This window comes from Palaemon carinicauda, chromosome 8, assembly GCF_036898095.1.
Source record: "Palaemon carinicauda isolate YSFRI2023 chromosome 8, ASM3689809v2, whole genome shotgun sequence".
In the NCBI taxonomy this organism is placed as follows: Eukaryota; Metazoa; Arthropoda; class Malacostraca; order Decapoda; family Palaemonidae; genus Palaemon; species Palaemon carinicauda.
The window spans coordinates 91,605,036-91,627,193 of NC_090732.1; the positions used below are offsets into that span (position 1 = coordinate 91,605,036).

Below are 22,158 nucleotides of genomic sequence, written 5' to 3' on the forward strand. Positions count from 1 at the left end.
CTCCCCCCTCAGACTTTTCTCCCTCCCCTTCGGATGAAGATTTCCCGTCCTCAGGAGAGTCACGTGAGGTGAGACATTCCCCCATCACACCATTGAGGGAAACCCCACCTCGCGCGGTAAAGTCTTCTCGTTGGTGGAGTCCTGCATCCCTCCCAGGAGGGAGTCAAAGGACTCCAAGACAATACCGGGAGACCCCTAGCACCGGAATCTACAGGCTCAGACATTCTTCCGTTATGGGAACGAACCGGTTTGAGCCTAAGGACGTGGAGCAGGCTGCTGAGAGGTGGAGAGATTCACCAAGACAACCTCCTACATAGGGCTTTGACGTTCAAGCCCTATAAACCTCCAGCACCCCAGCAGCCACGTCCCACCAAGACAACGGCAGCGAAGACAGTGGTGTCTAAGCCCTTTCCGGTCAAGGCAAGAAAGGCAAGAAGTCCTCCAGGGGAGGGAAGAATCCTAGAGGGAGCAGCCGAGGCCGCAAACGCTAGGATTGGCATCCCCCTGCATGTCCGCAGTGGGAGGATGCCAGCAAGGTTGCGCAGACAGGTGGCAGCAACTCGGGGCCGATTCCTGGACGATTTCAGTAATCAGTCTGGGATATCGTGCCCCGTTCACAACATCTCTACCTCCCCTGAGGACGAATCCGGTGTCATTTAGCTCCCTTGCCATGGGATCAGCAAGGGGGCGGGCCTTTAGGGCAGAGGTCCAGATTAAAGCAAACTCCGTTCAGCATGGAGACTGCAGACACGGTCAGTCTTGCAGTGAAGCCGCAAGACTTCATGCGTATACTGGATCTGAGGGACAGGTACTTACAGATCCCAGTCCATTCGTCTTCAAGGAGGTACTTGGGATTCAGCCTAGACCACAAGGGGTACCAGTTCAAGGTGCTGTGTTTTGGTCTCTCCACAGCACCACAGGGTTTCACCAGAAGTGTTTACCCTAATATCGTAGTGGGCACACAGGATCAGCATCCGTCTCCTCCGTTAACTGGATGACTGGCTGATCCTAGCAGACTCGGAGTCATCCCTTCTTCGACACCGAGACAAACTTCTAGGACTTTGCCAGGATCTGGGGATCATGGTAAATCTCGAGAAGTCCTCTCTGCTTCCCACTCAAAGACTGGTTTACCTAGGCATGATTATAGACACCAATCTCCACAAAGCCTTCCCATCAGACGACAGGATAGCAAGGCTGAGAAGGGTCGCAAGCCCTTTCCTCAGTCGAGAAGAGCTTCCAACCCAATCGTGGTTACGTCTCCTTGGTCACCTTTCATCCTTGGCTCGTCTAAATCCCAATGATCGTCACAGGATGAGATCTCTCCAGTGGAGGCTCAAGTCCTGGTGGAATCAAGGTTGCGATTCCCCTGACGTAATGATCCCTATGAGTCCTGCAGAACAGACGGACCTCCGGTGGTGGGTGACAGACAAGAACCTATGAAAAGGAGTGGATCTTCTCGTCCTTCCCCGGGATTTAATGCTGTTTTCGGATGCCTCAAAGAAAGGGGGGGGGGGGGGCACATTCTGTACCACAGGACCTTAGACCTGCGGTCAGAATCAGAAAAGTGCCTCCATATAGATCGTCTAGAGATGAAGGCCGGTTTGTTGGCCCATCAGCAGTTCCAACAATACCTGGCAGGTCACTCTGCTGTGGTAATAAGCGACAACACCACAGTAGTGGCTTACATCAACAAGCAAGGAGGTACCTTTTCGAAGCTGCTATCCCATCTTGCAGTAGAGATACTGAGATGGACCGAAGTCCGCTCGATTCTACTATCGGCGCGTTTCATTCCAGACAAGAGGAATGTGCTCGCCGGCAATCTGAGCAGAGCGTCTCAGATAGTGAGTATCGAGTGGTCTTTGTGTCATCTAGTAGCCAACAAAGTTCTGACTTTGTGGGGTTCCCCGACGGTGGATCTGTTTGCGACAGCTCTGATCTTCAAGATTCTACTGTACTTCCCCCAGTCCCGGATCCCAAGGCGCTCTGGCAAGATGCCTCCCAACAATGGGGGGACAACATCGTGTATACCTTTCCCCTGTTCTGTCTGATGAGGAGGGTGCTCAACAAGACCAGAATATCGATCAATTTTTCAATGACCCTCATAGCTCTGCTATGGCATCACGCGGAATGGTTTCTGGACCTTCTGCAATTCCTAACGGAACTTCCGAGAGAATTCCTTCCACGACACAATCTACTCAGACAACCACATGCCAGCATCTTCCACAGAGCCGTAGCTTCGTTACCACTTCACGCTTGGTGACTATCCAGCATCTCGCTGAGAGAGGAATTTTCGCAACAAGTTGCTATTAGGATGTCTAGACACCTGCGAAAATCATCCGCATCTGTCTACTAGGCAAAGTGGAAAGTCTTCTGTGGTTGGTGTCTTGGAAGGGGTATGTCTCCACTCGATGCCACTATTCCAGCAATAACGGAGTTCCTCATGTATTTGCGGGAAGAAAAGGCGCCTTTCAGTCTCGGCGGTGAAAGGCTATCACTCGGCCTTAAGTCTAGCCTTAGGCTCAAAGGAATGATCTTTTTTTCCTCGCTGGAACTTTCCCTATTCATACGTAGTTATGAACTTACCTGCCCTCAGTCGGATGTGAGACCTCCTCCATGGAACGTGGTTCGGGTTCTCAGGTCTCTGAAGAGACCTCACTATGAACCATTACGCCAGGCTTCAGTTCGCCACCTAATTTGGGAGACAGTGTTCTTACTAGCTTTGGCTTCGGCCAAGCGAGTCAGTGAACTTGATGGTATCTCATATGACATCGCCCATGCAAGGGTATGAGGGGAAGGTAACGTTTAAACTTGTCCCTGAGTTTGGTGCTAAGACTCAAAATCAGGGGGTGCCTGGCACTCAGTTCGACTCCTTCCAGATTCGAGTCTCCGTTCTGTAACAGATGTCCCAGACCTTCTCCTACTGTGCCCAATAAAGAGTCTGAGGTTATATCTCAGAAGAACGGCTACAGTCCGTCCCCAGGTGCAAGCATTGTTAGCACTGGGAGGATTAAGAGGAGGGTCACCAAGAACACCATCTCGCATGGATTCGTAGGGTGATCCATCTGTCCCTGAATCCAGACCCTCCTCCGTCATGTCACCCTAGAGCACATGATGTCAAGGGCGTAGCTACGTCCCTGACCTTCAAGAGAAATTTCTCAGTGACGCAGGTCCTTCAAGCTGGGGTGTGGAAGCATCAGACGACCTTCACAGCCCACTACCTGCTTGACGTGACCCACAGGAGGCGCGATACGTTTTCTATCGGCCCTGTGGTGGCTGCACAACAGCTGGTTTAAAACCTCAGGCTCCTAAGTGGACAAGTAGCAGAAGGTTGAGGGCATCGTTACCTGGTCTTAGTCTGCATGAATGAAAAGATTGGTCTGGCCCTTACTCTTTTCTTCATCCTCCCCTCTCTTGGGGAAAGCAGCATCCTGGGATCTCTGCACAGCTGACCTCAAACCACTGCCAGGTAAACCTTGTTTCCTTGTGTTCCTAGTATTAAGATAATACTGTCACGTCCCCATACCCTGACGAAGTGATATTGGGAGAGTCCTAGCCTAAAGTTTCCTTTTAAGGGACTACAGGTCAACTTCCTAGGACGAGTCACACTTCAGACCTTCACACACACAGCTTACGTAGGCCGCAGCCCTTGCGCAGCAAGGTTCTAGCGAGGTGCAGGGACTCCTTATTGTTGAGTGCTGACACACTCAGATACTGAGTCCCCGGGCAAAGCCAGAAGCCAGTACAGTACTTTACTGGCTGGCTGGGACTTATCACCCTTCCTAAGAGGTGAGTCACCCATATTAAATAGCGTGGTTTGTATTTCAGTTATGTAAGAAATGACAAATTCGTAGGTAATTTGTATTTTTCCTAACTATACAAACCTTAGCTATTTAATCAAACTTGCCCACCAGCCCTATCCCCCGTGAAGTCATACCTCTTAAGCAAAGTGAGCTCAGCACAGGTGTGTGTGTGAGGGGGGGGGGGGGGGGGGGGGGGCGTTTAACAGGCTACCCTCCCTAACCCCCGCTGACTAGCGGTGGGGTAGTAAACCCTCGTTAAAATTCTAATGACTCGTCATTTCAGCCACGCCGAAAGTAATAACCCATATTAAATAGCTAAGGTTTGTATAGGTAGGAAAAATACAAATTACCTACGAATTTGTAATTTTTTTCTATTTGGGATAATTATTTATGTTGTTCTGACAGGTTGTTTTTTCTTTTGAATAGTTTAACGCTTACTCGATTAACGAGTTGCTTAAACGAGTTGTTTGCTCGTCTTATTTGAGGATACATCTTTTGCTGTTCTGATGTGTTGTTTCCTCTTATTGATTTTTAAACCATTGTTTATTGTCTTACGAGGTAACATTTTACTTTTTAGTATGTTATACCTCAGAAAGTCTTAAGAAAACCACTCCTAACATGGACTGTTCTTTGTATAAACAAATTATTAAGCCACTGTTGGTTGAGGACTCGACTCATCCTATTAACTGGATGAAGCAGCAGAATCTTTTGAGAGCTCAACTGAATTGCATTCAGTGTAGCATTTTGATGAAGTGGACAAAGAGTTCTTCAATTCAAGATAAATATGTCTGGAGGTGCCAAGTTAAGGAATGCAGTAAATATAAGTTCTTCAAATCAATTCGCAAGGATTGGTTTTTTTTTTTTTTTTTTTTTTTTTTTTTTTTTTTTTTTGCTTATCGCTCAAAGCTTTCTTTACAAAAGTGGAGAGAAGGAATTTTCTACTGGTGTTAGGAACTGAGTGTTTTACCGACCGTACAATTATTGAATATTTCAAAAGTTACAGTTATTGACATGTTTAGGTTTTTTGTTAAATTTGCTTAGAATATTTTGAAAGCAACCCTATTGGATCAGGCACAACAGTACAAATTGATGAATCTTTTTTTCGCCATAAACCAAAGTCCCATAGGAGACGTTCTCCTCAGAATCTACTATGGGTATTTGGAATAGTTGATCCTACTTCATCACCAGCCCTGGGTTATAGGGAGATAGTCGATTTGCGCAGTGCCGAAACACTGTTGCCGATAATTAGGAAAGTACTTATGCCTGGAACAATTATTCACAATGATCAATGGAAAGCATACAGGAACATTGAAAGGGTCCTTGGATTCACGCATCATACTGTTGACCACTTCTTGAATTTTGTTGACAGGACTACATGCATCCATATACAAGCAGTAGAGAGCTACTGGAACAAACGCAAAATAAGGATAAAACGGATGATCGGATGTAAACAAAAATTTTTGAACTCTTATTTGCAGGAATTCATATGGAGCGAACGAAATAAGAACGACGTTTCATTGGTTTTGTAAGACTATTGCAAGACAATATTATTTTAATTGATTTTTTTATTTGTATGATCTTGGGACTCAGCATCAAATTTCAATGCTTTTATTTTGTCATTTTTTATTTTATTGTATATTTCATAAAATATAATATATAATTTTAATATTTATTATATTTTAAGGACATTAATATCATATTTTTGTTCACTTATAAAACATCAAAATAATGTAATGTGTTGAAAGTTGAAACCATAGTAATATGGCTGCTCATTTCTAGCTGGTGTGCTTAACTATACTGTACTTGATCCCATTAGGGAGTGCTCATCTTTACTTACTCAAATTTGCAAGTGTTATTCTATACTAGTCAGTTATGGGGATGCTTATCTTTACTTGATCCCAATACTGTACATACAGTCAGACCTCGTTAATCCGTATTTCTTACTTCGCGGTTTCTGTTTTTCCCGGCCAAGGAGGAAAAAGAAAAAAAAAATTGGGGTATTGTTTACTCAACATTAAGAATTTGATTTCTAATAGTTGGCAACAGCATGCCATCATCTTCAACTTGAGCAAATTCTCCTCCACTGCAATTCGTCGAATCAGCCTCAACATCTCTATCTGCTTTCATGCCTTCAGTTTGTGGGTCCACTGGTCTTGCTTTGCTAAAAATTCTTCCTCAGCTCCCTCCAACAGTTCACGAGCTACCACAATATTTTCTTCCGACAACTTTCCCGAGTTTATCAACACTTCTAAGGCTAGACACTTGATTTGGGCTTTAATCATTGCGGTTACAAACCCTATCTTGAAAGCAAGAATCAAAGATGCCAACATAGTCTGGAGAAGAAAGGCATCAAATGCTAGAAGAGGTCATCGCCAAAAAACCCCGGCTTTACTGTACAAACAGCTCAAGAAGTGGTTCAATACCAAGAGCTTGTCGGGGCACATTCCCCTGCGGTTTCTTCCTCCATCAGTGAAGATTCACACGGATGCCTTGAAACAAGGTAGGGGGCGTCATACCCCCCACCAAGAAGATACAGATTCAGTGGTCAGTCGCATTTCAACAATTCTATATCAATATTCTAGAAGCCATGGCCGTGTTTCTTTCTCTAAAGTTGAACCCGAAGAGGAACTCGCACATCAGGTTAGTTCTTGACAGCAAGACTATAATGTAGTCCACTGCATCAATAGAGAAGAGTTCGAGATCACAGATCAGTCACATAGTGTTGGCCATTCTTGCTTTGTCGTAAAGGAGACATTAGCATCTCTCTTCAGTTCATTTAGGAGTTCGCAATGTGACAGCGGACGCTCTATCAAGATTCAAGCCTCTGGAAACAGAATGGTCCCTAGATGAAAAATCAGTAAGTCCCAGAACTGCAAATAGCTCTCTTTGTGATGAGCTTCAACAAGAAGCTTCCCCGTTACGTAGCACCGAATTTAGATCTGAAAGCAGTGGGTATAGATGCGAGGGCACTGGATTGGAAACAGTGGACCCACATTTATCTTTTTCCACCGTTCAATCTCCTTATTTAGGTCCTGGACAAAGGGACAGCAGCATTAGTGGCCTCCCAATTGGCTCAAGAGCAATTGGTACCCTCTTGTTCTAGAACTGAAACCTCGTCAGATTCTTCTATTGACACTAGTGCTATTCCAGGATGTACAACAAGAGACTGTCTTCGCTTCCTTTTGGATAACGAAAAATCTTCAGCTCATGATTTTCTTGTTCTAGCTGCTAAAAGAAAATACTACTACAAAAAGACAATATCTGTCCTCCTGGAAGAAGTGGGTGGAGTTTGTTAAGAAACATAAGCCCACATTGATTATAATGGACTTGAGTTTATCATTCTTCATCACATTACATGCGCAAAGTCTGGCTTCCACAACTATTTCCTAGTGTAAATCGGCCCTAACCAGACCTATCACTAATGCTTTCGATATAGAACTCAAACGTGAACTGTTCAATAAGATCCCTAAGGCCTGTGCTAAACTTATCTTTTTATTATCCATGGCCTCTGGTGCTAGTCAGTGAGATTGTGGCACTATCAAGGGATGATGGCCACATTGAATTCTTGGAATCTGGAGAAATTAATATACATCCAGATCCTGCATTCCTGGCTAAAAATGAACTTCCTACGAAGGATTGAGGGCCTTGGAAGATCATCCCTCTTAAGGAAGATCCTTCCCTGTGCCCTATGGAATGCCGTAAAGCTTACCTATTAAGGAGTACAGTATAGTTTTTAAAGACAGACAACTGTTTAAAGGGGAAACGACAGGATCTAACATATCTCTGTAACAACTGAGGTCAAACTCAACTATTTTATCAGAAGGGCTGACCTGGATAGTATGCCATTGTGTCATGATCCTAGAAAAGTTACCTCTTCCTTAAGCTTCTTCCAGTTTTCAGTATGTCCTTTGAAGGTCTGCCAGCCTATACTGGAGGGAAGTCTTCAAGAGTGTTTTTCAAACATTACTTGCAACAATTGGAGGTGATTAAACTCTTTGTTGTGGCAGCTGGTGATGTGATTAAACTATCTTCTTAGTGTTGTGTATGTACTCTTATGGACTGTATAATACGGGACTGTTACAGTGTACGTAGTGCGGGTTGAATGGTTTTCTAATTTGCATTGTATTATAAACTACGTTTATATTGAAGAGTCAAAAGGTGATCTTATTTTTACCTTAAGGAAAGGTATTACTTTACCATTCAATATGATGTTACTTGGGTAAACAATTCTTGTTTTTAAGCACTAAATGTAAATATTGGTGTTTCAATTCTGTTTCATTTGCTTACTTTTGAAAATAAAAGATTTTACTTTTTTTTTTTTTTTTGCATTTCTTTTATAATGGACCTAATGTTTATAGATAAAAATTAGTGTACCTCAATTATTTAACCCTCTTATTACAGACTAATTTTTGTGTGTATGTGTTCCTACTGATATTGGATATGTTATCTTCATCACAAGTGGAGCTGTGTTGATAACTTTCTATTTCCGATACGTGTTACAAAAACTTTCATAGTTCTCTCATAGAGTTGGACTGTTGTAACAAGTAGTTATATTTGGAAGTGTAAAACAAACCCTCATTAGATATACTAATTATAGAACAATTTTAAAACCTTCAACAATTAGTGAGGTTGGAACAAAAAGCAATTACATGATTAAATTCTAATATGCCACAACTCAAAATTTTTTAATTCTCTGGTACAATTCCATCAGGAAGACATGGCTTGAGTCCAAAATAGGGATTTTGACATAGGAAAAATCTATTTTTGTGTGAGATAGCCATGTCATTCTGATGGACCCGCCCGTTACTTTTGATCCCCTCCAAAATTCTCCGTGTGAGGCAATGTTTATTTCGATGGCTGCTGCTGGAATGGCAAACTAGCGAACATGTTACAGTAACACACTGGTATTGAAGTTGTACCGGCTCATCCATGTATCCAATCCTATCCTATAGCCTTCTAGACAAGGTTAACTATTTGGGGAAGGATAGCCATGGTTGATTTAAATACGTCCTTGTTATATACACAGCATTTTTCATGATATTCGCTTTGGGGGTAGTAACCCTTTGATACCTCTACAGGTAAAATTCTCTGGTATATCACTGGCAGAAATATTCCAAGTAGAAAGCTGCATAGAGGAACTTCCATCAGGGTGACAGTGCTATCTCACCCAAAAATAGATTTTTCCTATGCCAAAATCCCTTTGTTATGTTCCCATACTCCCTGCAAGAGGGAGTCATGGAATGTCTAGGTTAAGTTAGCAGCGTTTAATACTCCAAATATTTTTAACTGGTCAAGTCACAATGCTTAGTTCTCACACATCACACGGAATTTCCAAGGCCGTTGAGTCTTCCACACATTCGAGAGTTAGTGAGATGTTGGGGTGCCTCTATTTAGCTCATGCTAAACAGTCACACTCCGAGTTATTGTACCAGCCAATCTTTTAGGACTTCCACCCTCCAAAGGGTGAGTCTCCATATTAAAGAGCAAATGGGTTTGTATTAGGTGTCAGAACGAAATACAATTTCAAAATCAATTTGTATTTTTCCTAACTACAAACCTTGAGCTCTTTACTCATACTTGACCTGCTATCACCTATCAACCAGAAAGTCTTCTTGCAATCAAAGTGACGTCATATTGCTGGTGTGTGTGTGTGTGTGTGGTCTAATCCCCGCTACCCCCACTAACCAGCGGTGGGCGGTTATACCTCACTAAAAGTTTTATAGCTAGTTTCAGCTTTCACCAAAATATATATGCATAGTCAAGAGCTCAAAGTTTGCATAGTTAGGAAAAATCCAAATTACTTTCAAACTTGTTATTTCTATGTTAGATAGATTAAATTTACTTTATAGCTTGAGATATAAACAAGTTGATGCAGAATTACAGTTATCAATGTGTATTAATTATTTCAGATTGGTCTTGTCCATCACCCAGCCATATATCCTCTTGTAGGTGGTGACCCTTATAATGAAACATCCAAAGAAGTCACTACAAGTGCTGATCTTCACCTTATACAACAGAAGAATTTAATTGTATTGCAGATTAGATCTCCTCTTATAAAGGTAGGAGTTGCTATTTATATGTATAATAGCAGTGAAATATTTTCTTGTCACAGAAGAATTTTCCATTTGTTCTCAAATTAATTAGGTTGATGACAATTTTTTCCTACATGAATAAAATCCCTTGTTCTTTACATAAGAGTAATGGTAATGGTGATGCTGGAATATGGCTCTAAAACTGTTTAACAAGTTTTCAATAACCTTATGGGTTGATACCAGTCGGTAGGGGGAAAGCACTGGTCCCCACTCACTCACTACAACACCACTTTATTTTCAGCGTGGTTCAGAGCAGATGTTCTCTTCCACACTCTAGAGTATTGAATGAAAATTAAACCTTTCCTCTTTCTTTTCAGGTGTGTAAGTTTTGCATGCTTTTTGAAGATGCATGACATACAAACTTGCCCAGGCATGTTGGGCCTCTTTTTCATGTTTAAAGTGAGGTTGGATCCTCACTGGCTTTGTGATGTATGGAGAGGAAACTCCTGCACCCAAGCTTCTCCCTGCAATGAATGTCAGGAGTGGCCATCCTGCCGGTGGGAGCGGTATGCCAAGATGAGGAAGAAGTCGCGATTTCTCTCCCTCTCACCTAGTACCCTCCCCTCTGGCTCTTTTCATTTGGCCTCCTCCAGAGAGCAATTAAGTAGGAACTGTAGCCCTTTAACCCTGGAGCAATCTGTGGGTCTGTTGGCTCCTCCCTTTTCCCCTAGGGGAACAGAGAGCTTCCTCTTATGGGGAGTCTTCTTTACACAACATCTGCATCTCTTGAGGCCTTCCTTGGGGCTTACTGGTTTTCCCGTTGAAGGATAGGCTGGTGGATATGAAAGTGTTGGTTTAGGGATTGGAGCAGGAGAGTGTTATTACTCCTGCTGGGGATGGCTTCGGCATTACTCCTGCTGGGGTTGGCTTCTGCATATCCCCCTCTAGAACTGACAGAAAGGAGTCCCTACTGCTCTGTCTCATGCCCAAAGAATCTTCTGCCTCCGCCGCAGATTCTCTCCTATCCAAAGACCTACAGGGTGTCTCTTACATGTTCTCCCTTACGGAGAAATGTGCACGCCGAGTTCCCTCAGTGTAGGAGCAGGCTCTCCTTTCTCCCATCAGTCGTGATCTTTGTTTCCTGCTTTAGTTGTGGAGGTAGAGCATTTGAGCCATGCATGTGCAACTGTGGCGCCAGAGGCACTCCTCCAGCAGCAGATCATTAAAGCTGCATCTGCTACCATTCCCGCTTTACTCGAGACAACGGGGTTCAGTAGAAGAGGTCTTGTTAATCCAGGCTCCTCGCTCGCGCCCTTGGACCCATGTCTGCTGTCTAGCAGAAGCTATCTAGTGCCACCAAGATCTAGAGACAAGGTTTAATTCCAAGTCATTGGGGCTAGACCATTCATGAGAGCAATTGAGTATCGCTCCCTGTAAAATTAGATCATAAGAGATGCAGACTTAAGAGGCAAGTAACACCACCTCCAGGGACACGTTTCATCCCAGGACTCAGAGAATCGAGGTCTCCAAGGGAGATCTCCTATGTAGACAACTATAGGCTGTCACCGATTGAATAGGTATACATTGTGTCTTCCAACACTGTTTTTAATAAGAAGCAAGAGAATGTGTAGAGGCTTCAGCAAAATCTAAGGAAGTAACAGCTTTGAAGGAGGCTTCCAGCATCTTTGCCTCCTTCATGGGCAAAGCCCGTTAAAGGTAGGATGCATACTTTCTTTGGAATAACTGGGCCTCCAAACTATTGGAGGAACCCAGTCTTCAGAAGTAAGTACAGTGCAAATTTTTTGCTTTGTCAACCCTGCATGCCAACCAAGACTCATTGAGGTCTCATTCCTCTATACTGGTAAATGTTGACGATAAGGGCCCACACCAAGATCATTCGGGTATGGCTCTGAGGATGGAGGATGATTCTGGCGATGAATCTGACTACTCTAAAGCAGCACTTCCCACACCAGCTGCCCCTAAGGCTCCTGATACAGAGAAAAGCAAGTTGAAGTCGACTTATCGTCAAGTCCTTTCCTGTATCAGGAATGTTAATGGACTCGGCGGGGATCCTCGCTTGCCTCCCAAAGAGAGAAGTCCGGAGATAGATTTGTTGTTCAAGGCTCCTTGACCCAATAAAACTTGCCTGGAACTGCCATTTTCCATCTTGACAGCAGAGTCCATTAATAAAGTCTACTCACAGATGTCTGCGAGGAAGGACTTCCTTAGGGCCGGGAAGTCAACAAAGTTACTCCCTCTACCATTTGTGAGACAGAGTGCTATTACGTACATTAGGACTTCCTTTCTCCTTAGTTTTTAGATGCGGCAGTTTTGGTAGGAGTTGCTATTTGTATGTATAACAGCAGTGAAATATTTTTTTTCACATATAAGAATTTTTCATTTATTCTCAAATTACTTTGATTTCAGCCTGGTTGAGAGGATATGTTCTCTTCCACGCTCTGGAGTACTGGCTAAAGATTAAACTTTTCCTCTTTTTCTTTTCAGGTGTGTAACTTGGGGATGCTTTTTAAAGATGCATGACATTTGGACTTGCTCAGGAATGGTGGGCCTCTCATTCATGTCTAAAGTGGAGATGGATTCTCACTGGCTCTGCCATGCAGGGAGAGGAAACTCCTGCACCCAAGCTTCTCCATGCGACGAGTGTCAGGAGTGGCCAGTGACATGGTAGAAGGAGGAAGAAGTCACGACTTTCTCCCTCTCACCCGATATTCCCTCTAGCTCTTCTCACTTGGCCTCCTCCTTAGAGCGATCGGGTAAGAACAGTGGTCTTTTAACCCTGAAGCAACCTTTGGGTCACCTAGCGAAATGGGGAGAGCTTCCTCCTGTGGGGAGTCTTCTGTGCGTGACGCACTGCATCTCTTGTGGCCTTCCTTAGAGCTTACTGGTTCCCCATCGAAGGATAGGCTGGTGGAGGTGTTGGTTCAGGGGGTGCAGTAGGAGAGTGTTATTGCTCCTGCTGGGAATGGCTTTAGCACATCCCCCTTTGGAACTGACAGGAAAGAGTCCCTCCTGCTCTGTCTCTGACACAAAGGACCTTCTGCCTCTACTGTACCCTCTTGATGAGTAAATACCTTGATGAAGTCATTGAGCTTCAGCATATATTATCATTCCAGTGCTGAAGCTTTTTGACGGGCAAAAGGGCTCTTGAACTTGGGGAAAAAGCTCCCCTAGTTTGAATCTAAATTTCTCTCGTCTTTTTCTTCATCTTAGTTTTACTCCTAATTTTATAAACTTTCTTTTGTGTTGCTGTCCCAACTCCTTGAGAAAAATTTCCCTTATTTTATATGTGTATATATTTTGTACATACCGTATGGTCCCGAATTATGCATGCTGGAACTATGTGATTCCCCATTTATGCGGTCGCTAGTTTTCAAAAATAAATTATCTGTATCTGTGAAGCTGTTCAAAGTCTGCCAGTCAAGCTCTACAAAATGTATCAAATCTATTGTCTTTCTAAGTATATTGATAGCCCTAAATACGGCGCTTGATAATAAATGTTACCAAACGATATTTACCTCGTATTTCATTAACATAATTTCATATTAAATAGCGTATTTAAGGTAAAATTCCATATCAACAATGAAATCAACTTTAACTATGCGAGTCCACCTGACAATATGTAAACAGAATTTAGTTATGTTCACGGCAATCTTTATCTTTCTCAAATCTTTCGATAATTTCAATGGTAGTGTTAATGATGGTATAATAAAGTATTATTTTTGTTTAGTACAGAATATATAAAAGCTTTATTTTTCTCTGTGGGTGTTGAAGGTTTTCACACGGAGGCTGGGTTCGTTTATCGGCAGTGAATAACCTAAATTTCGGTAGCGAGTCGGCAATATTTTGTCATATTTTAAACAGTAAAGATTAGTTTTTTATAGTACATGCCATAATTACAAAACTTCTTTCTCTCTCTCTCTCTCTCTCTCTCTCTCTCTCTCTCTCTCTCTCTCTCTCTCTAGTGTTATATAATACTTACATATGGATGAAGAAACCAAAATAGATTTTCTAGAAAAGTGTCAATTAAAAAAAAAAAATATATATATCGTGTATAAATTCATTTCAATAGCAGCTTAGAATGCAAGATCCGATTTCGTCAGCAAACCACTATTTTTAGGAAACCTCATTTTATCATAGAAAATTGCTACCATTTAAATAGTTAATTGTGCTTTAAGAAAACATGTACTTTTGTTTTAAATGTCGGGTGTGTTTTAGAAATCGAGTATTGCTGACTTCTTTTTGTTTAACTTTAGGCTGTGATCAGATCAGCTGATGTCTAGCTGCCCTCTCAAGAATCTGCGGGTACGAATACAGTAACAAAGTATTGTTTATACCATTTCTTAACTCATTCAAACCCTCTATACAGTTAATATTACATAACCACCAATGTGTTATAACCTACCATATTTTTTGTTTAGTACATTAAAACTACCTCTCTCTCTCTCTCTCTCTCTCTCTCTCTCTCTCTCTCTCTCTCTCTCTCTCTCTCTCTCTCTCTCTCTCTCCTTTGTTTAGTACATTAAAACTACCCCTCTCTCTCTCTCTCTCTCTCTCTCTCTCTCTCTCTCTCTCTCTCTCTCTCTCTCTCTCTCTCTCTCTAACAAATGAAATCTTTGTTGCTTCAGAAAGTTTCAGTTATATTAAAAATTAATCATGATTCAAATTTTCCTTACTTTCTCCAATCTCGCACCATCTCTGTCACATCCAACGTTATAGCGGTATCCCAATTGTTCAATAATTTTAAAAACCGGCCGTACTTTTTTCTTATTTTGCAGATAGCTCCATAATTGAGGTGGGTACAAATTAACTTACAACTAAAGTTATGAAAAGTATTTTGGATATGGAATGGACAATTATCCTTCGTAATAGTTTAGAATTATCGTAAATTATCATACAGGTAGTAGGTTGGCCAGTGCACCAGCCACCCATTGAGATAATACCACTAGAAAATAATAGGGTCTTTTGACTGGCCAGACAATATTACATTGGATCCTTCTCTCTGGTTACGGTTCATTTTCCCTTTGTCCACACACACACACACACACACACACCGAATAGTGTGGCATATTCTTTATAGATTCTCCTCTGTCCTCATACACCTGACAACACTGAGATTACCAAACAATTCTTCTTGACCCAAGGGGTTACTGAACTATAATTGTTCAGCGGCTACTTTCCTCTTGGTAAGGGTAGAAGAGACTAGTTATGGTAAGCAGCTCTTCTAGAAGGACACTCAAAAATCAAACCATTCTTCTCTGGTCTTGGGTAGTGCCATATCCTCTGTACTATGGTCTTCCACTGTCTTGGGTTAGAGTTCTCTTGCTTGAGGGTACGCTCGAGCACACTATTCTATCTTATTCCTCTTCCTCTTGCTTTGTTAAAGTTTCTATAGATTATATAGGAGATATTTATTTTAATGTTGTTACTCTTCTTAAAATATTTTATTTTTACTTTTTGCCTTTCCTCACTAGGCTATTATCCCTGTTGGAGCCCCTAGGCTTCTAGCATTGTGATTTTCCAACTAGGGTTGTAGCTTAGAAAGTAATAATAATTAGCGGCAGTTTGCTATTGTCGATTAAACGCAAACAAAATGGTTTTCCTGGTTTGCTATGTATGTAGGAGTTTATATGGATACAGTAAGTAAAATATTTGTAATAGCATATTATTTGCTAAAAGTTTTTAACATCATTAGATAGCAGCTTAATCATTTGTTCATTATGATCATCGATGGAGCGTACAGTAAACATTTAACGAAGTTTGTCGAATGTGTGACATGACTGAACCATACAATCAAAAAACATATTTTGTGGCAATGCTGATGATATTGGTTTTAGCTTTTAGTTTGTCCTAATTGTGACAATGGTGCATTTTCCTGCTTTGAACAGTGAGAAGGTTGTCACAACCCCTTATTGCATGTGATACTGGCAAGCAACTTGATGTATCCTAACCAATTTTGTCTGTTATTTTGTTGGCAAGAATGAATCTACGACAATTAGCAGTTTTTGTACAATGATCTGCATTCTAGTAGACTTTGGTGTCCCTTAAGCATACATTTCCTACAGTCTTGGAAGAATAAATTAGTACTAATACTTCAGTGTCATCATATTGTACACTGACCCTAGTGTGTGATCTGGCGAGATGGATAGCATGTAGCAAGAGCTGTGTCAGCCGCCTTATGTGTACGGTACAGTTCAGGTAGTTCCTGGACGACTGTGATCCACAACTTTAACTAGCAACCCATCATTAGAGCCTCCAGCCAGTGTAACAGATTGGTTTTCCTCAAGCTGCAATTGTATTGTCAGGTAACAGTAGGTGAAGCTGTTAGTGGTGCTATTTAGGAACTTCCTGAAGTTTGGAACAGAGTACTGTCCGTCGATGACATATCTAGGTGTTGCCTCTCTACTTGTTTAATGTTCTCTTTCCATGTTTTTGATAGAGATTGGTTCATCATACCTGTCAAGAATTAATGTTACTGATGCCACACCTTGGTCTCTTTTGCAAGCAGTTACTGAATCTTTTTCATTATGGTACATCCAAGGTCATGAAATATGTCAAACTGGGGTTCATCAAGGGCCTGAATTAATACCGTTCCATCAGTAGCATATGCAGTAATTTTTAGGTGAGAGAGAGCAAGCACCTGAACTTCCTCGCAATTAGCATATAACTTCTTTTCTAGATCAACTGTACTGTATTGGTTTTTCACTTGGTTCCATCACTGTTGAAACAGCCCCTCACGCTCTGCTCTCAGAAGTCTCTCTTGCGTAGATGTTAATGGTTAGTGGTCACTGTCACTGAGGATTGGATGTGAAGATATTTGACTTGTTGGTAGATGTGGCCTGACATGATTTGTAGAGTGATACTTTCTAATAGAGATTCAACATGTCTTGTTGCAAAAGCAAAATAGTTTCAGGTATGGCATCTCTATGACTTGACTTGTTTTAATATAGCACTCAAACCATTAAGTGTTGGATTCTTTACAACCTCTTGCTTTTTGGGGATGAGTGGTTTAAAACATAATACAGTGGTCAGGGCCAATTTTACGACACTTTCCACCAGGTGGTATCAGATCCCTAATTACAATTGTCTGCACAAGCCTCTAAAATTAAAAATTGTTCCGACGTGATATACAAACCTCGTAATCATTTAGTATAGGAATTCGCTTCAGCTCAGCTGAAACAGCCGAAGAGAAAGAAAACCAGGCAGTTGTGCTGATTGGTTTGTTGGTGGTATGGGGCGGAGCTTAGCTCCCCCCTCCCCCACTGCCAGCCCATTTTCTCCATTCACTCACTTCAGCTCAATGTGGGTGGTTGTGCTACTCTCCGTTTTTTACGCTGCAGCCCTTTGCCTTCTTTTGTGCTTGTGTACTAGTGATTGGTCATTGTTATGAAGGAGAAAGTTACTCTTTAAAATGTGATGTTGTGCAGGCCGTGGTGGGTGAATCAGAGGTACTTTCAAGACAACCGATGAACTGGGACTTGAAAGTACGCGTCCTTCAAGTCTACCTTCTGTAGACCCGCACACGCTCTGCTTGATATGCATGGGAAAACCTTGCTCTCAAGGTTCTCCTTGCTGTAGTGTGAATCCTGGCCGCCATTTTGGGAAGCCCGGATTCACAGCCTGTCGGGGTTTTCTCGGGTTTCGCCGGGGGAGCGGTTAACCTTAGCGCTCCCACTATTTTGGCGATCCCAAGAGATAGCTGACAGATTGTTGGACAGTCTGATACCTATGACGACACGTTACCTGGTAAGAAGGGGGTAATTTTGGGCGTCTCTTGGATTATCAGGTAAGCTTGACTTAAATTTGTTAAGACGCCATTTAAATGTGGCGTACGAGCTTAAACAAGATACAATTGTTGAAGAACACATGAATGTAATTGAGTTTGTAACAGGGTTGCCAGGTTGGCCTTTTTCAGCTAAAGACATTAAATTTGGCCCTTATTTATTTGAAATCGGTTAGCCTTTAGCAATATCATAAAAGGTTGGCCTTAAAGGCTATACCTTTGGCCTTTTTTTAACTTCTTAAAGCTGCAGTTGATCAAAGTTGGCCTTTTCTCTCTTAGGAAACTGATAACCCTGGGTTGTAACTTGACTCCCATGTTCACTGATGCCCCTGTTGTTGTTGACTATGTACCTGATAAAGCATTTGTCCCTGGCAAAATGCAAACTTTTTCTAAGGGTAAAATAATTGCAGTACTCCCTGTTAAAACAAGGGAGAGTAAGGTTTTAATCACTGAGATTTCTTTAACGACTGATGGCAAACCCTTTACAGCTTTGCCCGCAAGTCAGTTGAAATTAAAATCTGCCAAAGCTCCTGCTGATAAGCAGTTAAAATTAAAATCTGCCAAACTCATGCTGATACAATATGTACTTCAGGTTCATCATGTTTACCGACCATTGCTCAGGTTGTTCATTCTCGTCCAGTGTCATCTGCTGTTGTCTCGACTAACGTTCCAGGACCTCGGAGAGGGCACAAGAAGAGGAAGCCTGGGTGGTATTCCTCTTCTAGTTCCTCCTCCTTTCTCCTCCTCCTCTTCATCTTCATATTCTGATTCTGACTCGTCTCCCCCAGGGGAAAGAGGAAGGGGAAGAAGAAGAAAGCAAAGAGGGACATGAAGGCCAGTCGCAGTCGAAGGGACATGGCGCCCCGAGACACCTCTTCTCCTCTGGAGAAAGAGGGCGATGTGCGAGATTCCCGTGTTCCCCGCACTAGTGGGACTGCTCACGGCGAATCTCGCGCAAGGCCTCCATGCACGACACCCGCCCTCGATGGCGTAGGTATTGTCTCCTAGAGCATGGTGACAGGGTCCTCAGGCCCCTGATCTACTGCTCAGACTTGAATTGAATCGCTCTTGAGCGGGGAAAGGAGAGTCCTGGCTTTGGCATGATAGGAGGATAGATGTGAGAGAGGCAAGAGAGCGTGCTAGAAATAGGAATGAATGGTGAGCGATTGTGACGCAGTTCCGGTATGCCCTGCTGCTTCCTCCGGTGCCTTAGATGACCGCGGAGGTAGCAGCAGTAGGGGATTCAGCATTATGAAGCTTCATCTGTGGTGGATAATGTGAGAGGGTGGGCTGTGGCACCCGAGCAGTACCAGCTGAACTCGGTGGAGTCCCTGGTTAGGCTGAAGGAACGTAGAGAGTAGAGGTCCCCTTTTTGTTTTGTTTCTTTGTTGATGTCGGCTACCCCCCAAAATTGGGGGAAGTGCCTTTGGTATATGTATGTATGTACCCACGCGGACCTACTCAGCGACTCGTGTCGCGTGAGCAGGGAGCAGGCCCAGACAGCCGCGCACTCCACCCCACGGCATGGGGGCCGGTCGTGCACGACCAGGTTAGCTCTCGCTCATACCAGCTGTGTAAGATGCAGCCAACTCCCATGCTTTCTGGCCATGTAACTGGTGAAGCCACGCGCACCACTCGCGCGACTAACCTGTCTACACCTCTTGGTGTGAGCGCTACTGTTCCTAGCGACCCCGCTCGCGCTCTAGTTCCTTCGAGAGCTTCGTGGGGCTCGCAGCAACCAGTCACGCACTCAGTCGCAGTGGGTACCTCGATGCATTCTGTCGGGAATGAACCCTGCCAGAGTCCTTCCTTGACTCCTGAATACACGCCTGGTTCGGTCCTAGGACTAGAGCGAGGGTATTCACGGGGGATGTCATCACCCGTGCAGCATGTCGCTTCCCCTACACCTACGGATGTAGCGGGACCGAGGGATCAGCCACTTCCATGGCCTTCATCGGCTGTGGAGACTGAAGATCCTGAGGTGGAGTCGTCGTTCCTAGAGGTTATTAACCCCATGCGTGAGATTAATGGCCTCAGGGCTCTTCCTGAGGTAGTTTCTGAGATCCTATGGGGAGCTCCCAAAGGCAGTTCATGGCCCCTCACACTACCCTGGTTGAGACAGGCTGTCGAGCGTTGGACCGAGTGAGTGACCAGATCGCAGGACCTGGTGACTCGCTTAGGAGCCAAGGTTTGAACAAGCTTCCCTCAACCACTCTAGCGACAGAAGAGGTACTATGTCACAGAGTCTTCTGTGTCTTGTCCTCTCCCTCTCGACCCCACGGCGGAGCGCTTGCTCGGGGTTCCTTGGTCGAGAGCTAGAAATCCCAGAGAGTGGGCTTCTTGGCCTCTGAGATTTCAACTATGGAGTCCATCTCTGTAGCTGCTCTCAAGGCTGCTCGACCACTGGTGTGGTACGGCCACAGTGTTCGCGTGGGACACCAAGCTTGCTACCCCTGAACACATGGAGCAGTAGAGGAACCTGGCTTTTTCTGGTGGGAAAGCTGTTGCTTTTCTCTTGGACCAGCTTGCTACCCAGTATGCCAATCTGATCCTCAAAAACGCGAGGCAGTAGCCATTCATTTGGCAAGACAGATTGGTTCAGGAGAGGCCCTGGAACTCAGGAACTCTCCTATTAGAGCTGCAACTTCTCTCTTTCCACTAGAGGAAGTTCGGGCCGCGCGGGATAAATGGCGCCTCGAAGGAATCCATTATCCACCAGGCGCAGGCTGTGAGTTTAAAGGGACCTGGTCCCGTGAAACCGTCCGCAGCCAGGCCGAGTCAGGCCAAGCCCACGGGAAGTAGCAAGGGTACCACTGGTCGTGTTCATGTTGCTCCTGTGCAGCCAAGACCTGCTCCTGTTCAGAAGGGTTCTGCTCCCATACAGACCTTTCAGCCTCCCTCGGGAGCTCCTCCACGTCGGGGTAAGAACAGTGGCAAGCAAGGGAAAGGGAAATATTGAGATTGGCTTTCCCCTTTCCATGCTGCCGAGGGTAGAGGGTTGCCTATTGCGCCATTGGGCGATGTGGCAGCACCTCGGGGCCGAGGAGTGGGTATTGTCGACCCTTCGCGAAGAGTACAAGCTCCCATTCGTGCTTCATCGCCCCCCCCCCCCCCATTTTCCACTCCAATAGCGTTCCACACATACGCTCCAACATCCCTGAAGGCTCTAGCCTTGGAGGCGGAGGTACAGGAAATGTTGGAGAAGGATGCGTTAGAAGTCGTACACGATCAGTCACCAGGAGGTTGGAGACCGATCATCGACCTTTCGCCATTGAACAAGTTTGTTCAGCAAACTGTGTTCAAGATGCTAACAGTTCGCACTGTGCTGTTAGCCATCAGGTAGTACGACTTCATGCTTTCGATAGACTTGAAGGACGCATACTTTCAAGTCCCAGTTCATCGGTTGTCTTGAAAGTACCTCTGATTCACCTTCCAGGATACAGTGTACCAGTTCAAAGTCCTGTGCTTCGGACTGTGCACAGCTCCCCAAGTATTCACGTAAGTGTTCACGACGGTAGCAGCTTGGGCCCACTCGAAGGGCATCCGCCTACTGATGTACCTCGACGACTGGCTGATTCTCGCTCCTGCAGTTGATTCAGGATCGAGACTTGCTTCTGGCTCTTTGTCGTGATCTGGAGATCGTGATGAACTGAGAGAAGTCAAACCTCATTCCCAAGCAGAAGGTGAAGTATCTGGGAATGCTGATCGACTCGACATTACAGCCCTCCAGTGGCAAGCTCTTCTAGGTCACCTCTCCTCGCTGGAGAAGCTCGTTCCTTTCGGGCGGATCCATCTCCGCTCCCTTCAGTGGTGTCTATAAGACCAGTGGTCGGCAGCCACAGATCCTCCCTCTCGTCCGATCCTCATGGAACGCGAGGTAAGGGAGGATCTCCTTTGGTGGCTAAATGAGGAGAACCTCATGAGAGAGTTTTCTCATAAACCCTCCTCCACCTCAGTTCTGTCTGTTCACAGACGCGTCCACGGAAGGTTGGGGTGCACGCCTGGACGACTCTGTCGTGTCAGGTGTGTGGTCAGAAGAGGAGAAACATCTGCACATCAACGTGCTGGAAATGATGGCAGTCTCAGGAGCACTCTTTCATTTCCAGGCCTTTTTGACTGAGCACTCGGTAGTGCTGGTGAGCGACAACACGTCCGTGGTCGCGCACGTTAACAAGCTAGGGGACACCCTCTCACGTCCCTTGCAGCAGTTGACAAGGCAGGTGTTGCTGTGGGCAGAGAGTCAACATAACCTTATCAGTCAGGTACATTCCAGGCAAGAGAAGTGTTCTTGCAGACGCCCTAAGTCGCAGAAACCAGGTAATAGGGGCAGAATGGTCTCTTCACCCATGGGTCGCAAGTCGAGTACTCAATCTCTGGGGAGAACCAACCATGCATTGACCTTTCGCAACACGTCACAATGCCAAGCTTCCCTTGTTTTGCTCTCCAGCACCAGATCCCGCGGCTGCGTTCGAGGACGCACTGCAACATCCTTGGGATCTACTGGATTGCTACACGATGCCCCCCC

At 44.3% G+C, this 22,158-nt stretch overlaps 1 protein-coding gene across 1 annotated transcript in view; it reads left to right on the forward strand.

Moving 5' to 3' along the window:
• Positions 1–22,158, forward strand: part of LOC137645802 (proteasome assembly chaperone 2) — a 234,476-nt gene that overhangs the window by 50,571 nt on the left and 161,747 nt on the right. The window contains exon 3 of the mRNA XM_068378749.1: positions 9,710–9,859. Coding sequence (XP_068234850.1) covers positions 9,710–9,859 — 150 coding nt within the window. The remainder of the gene's footprint in view (positions 1–9,709; positions 9,860–22,158) is intronic.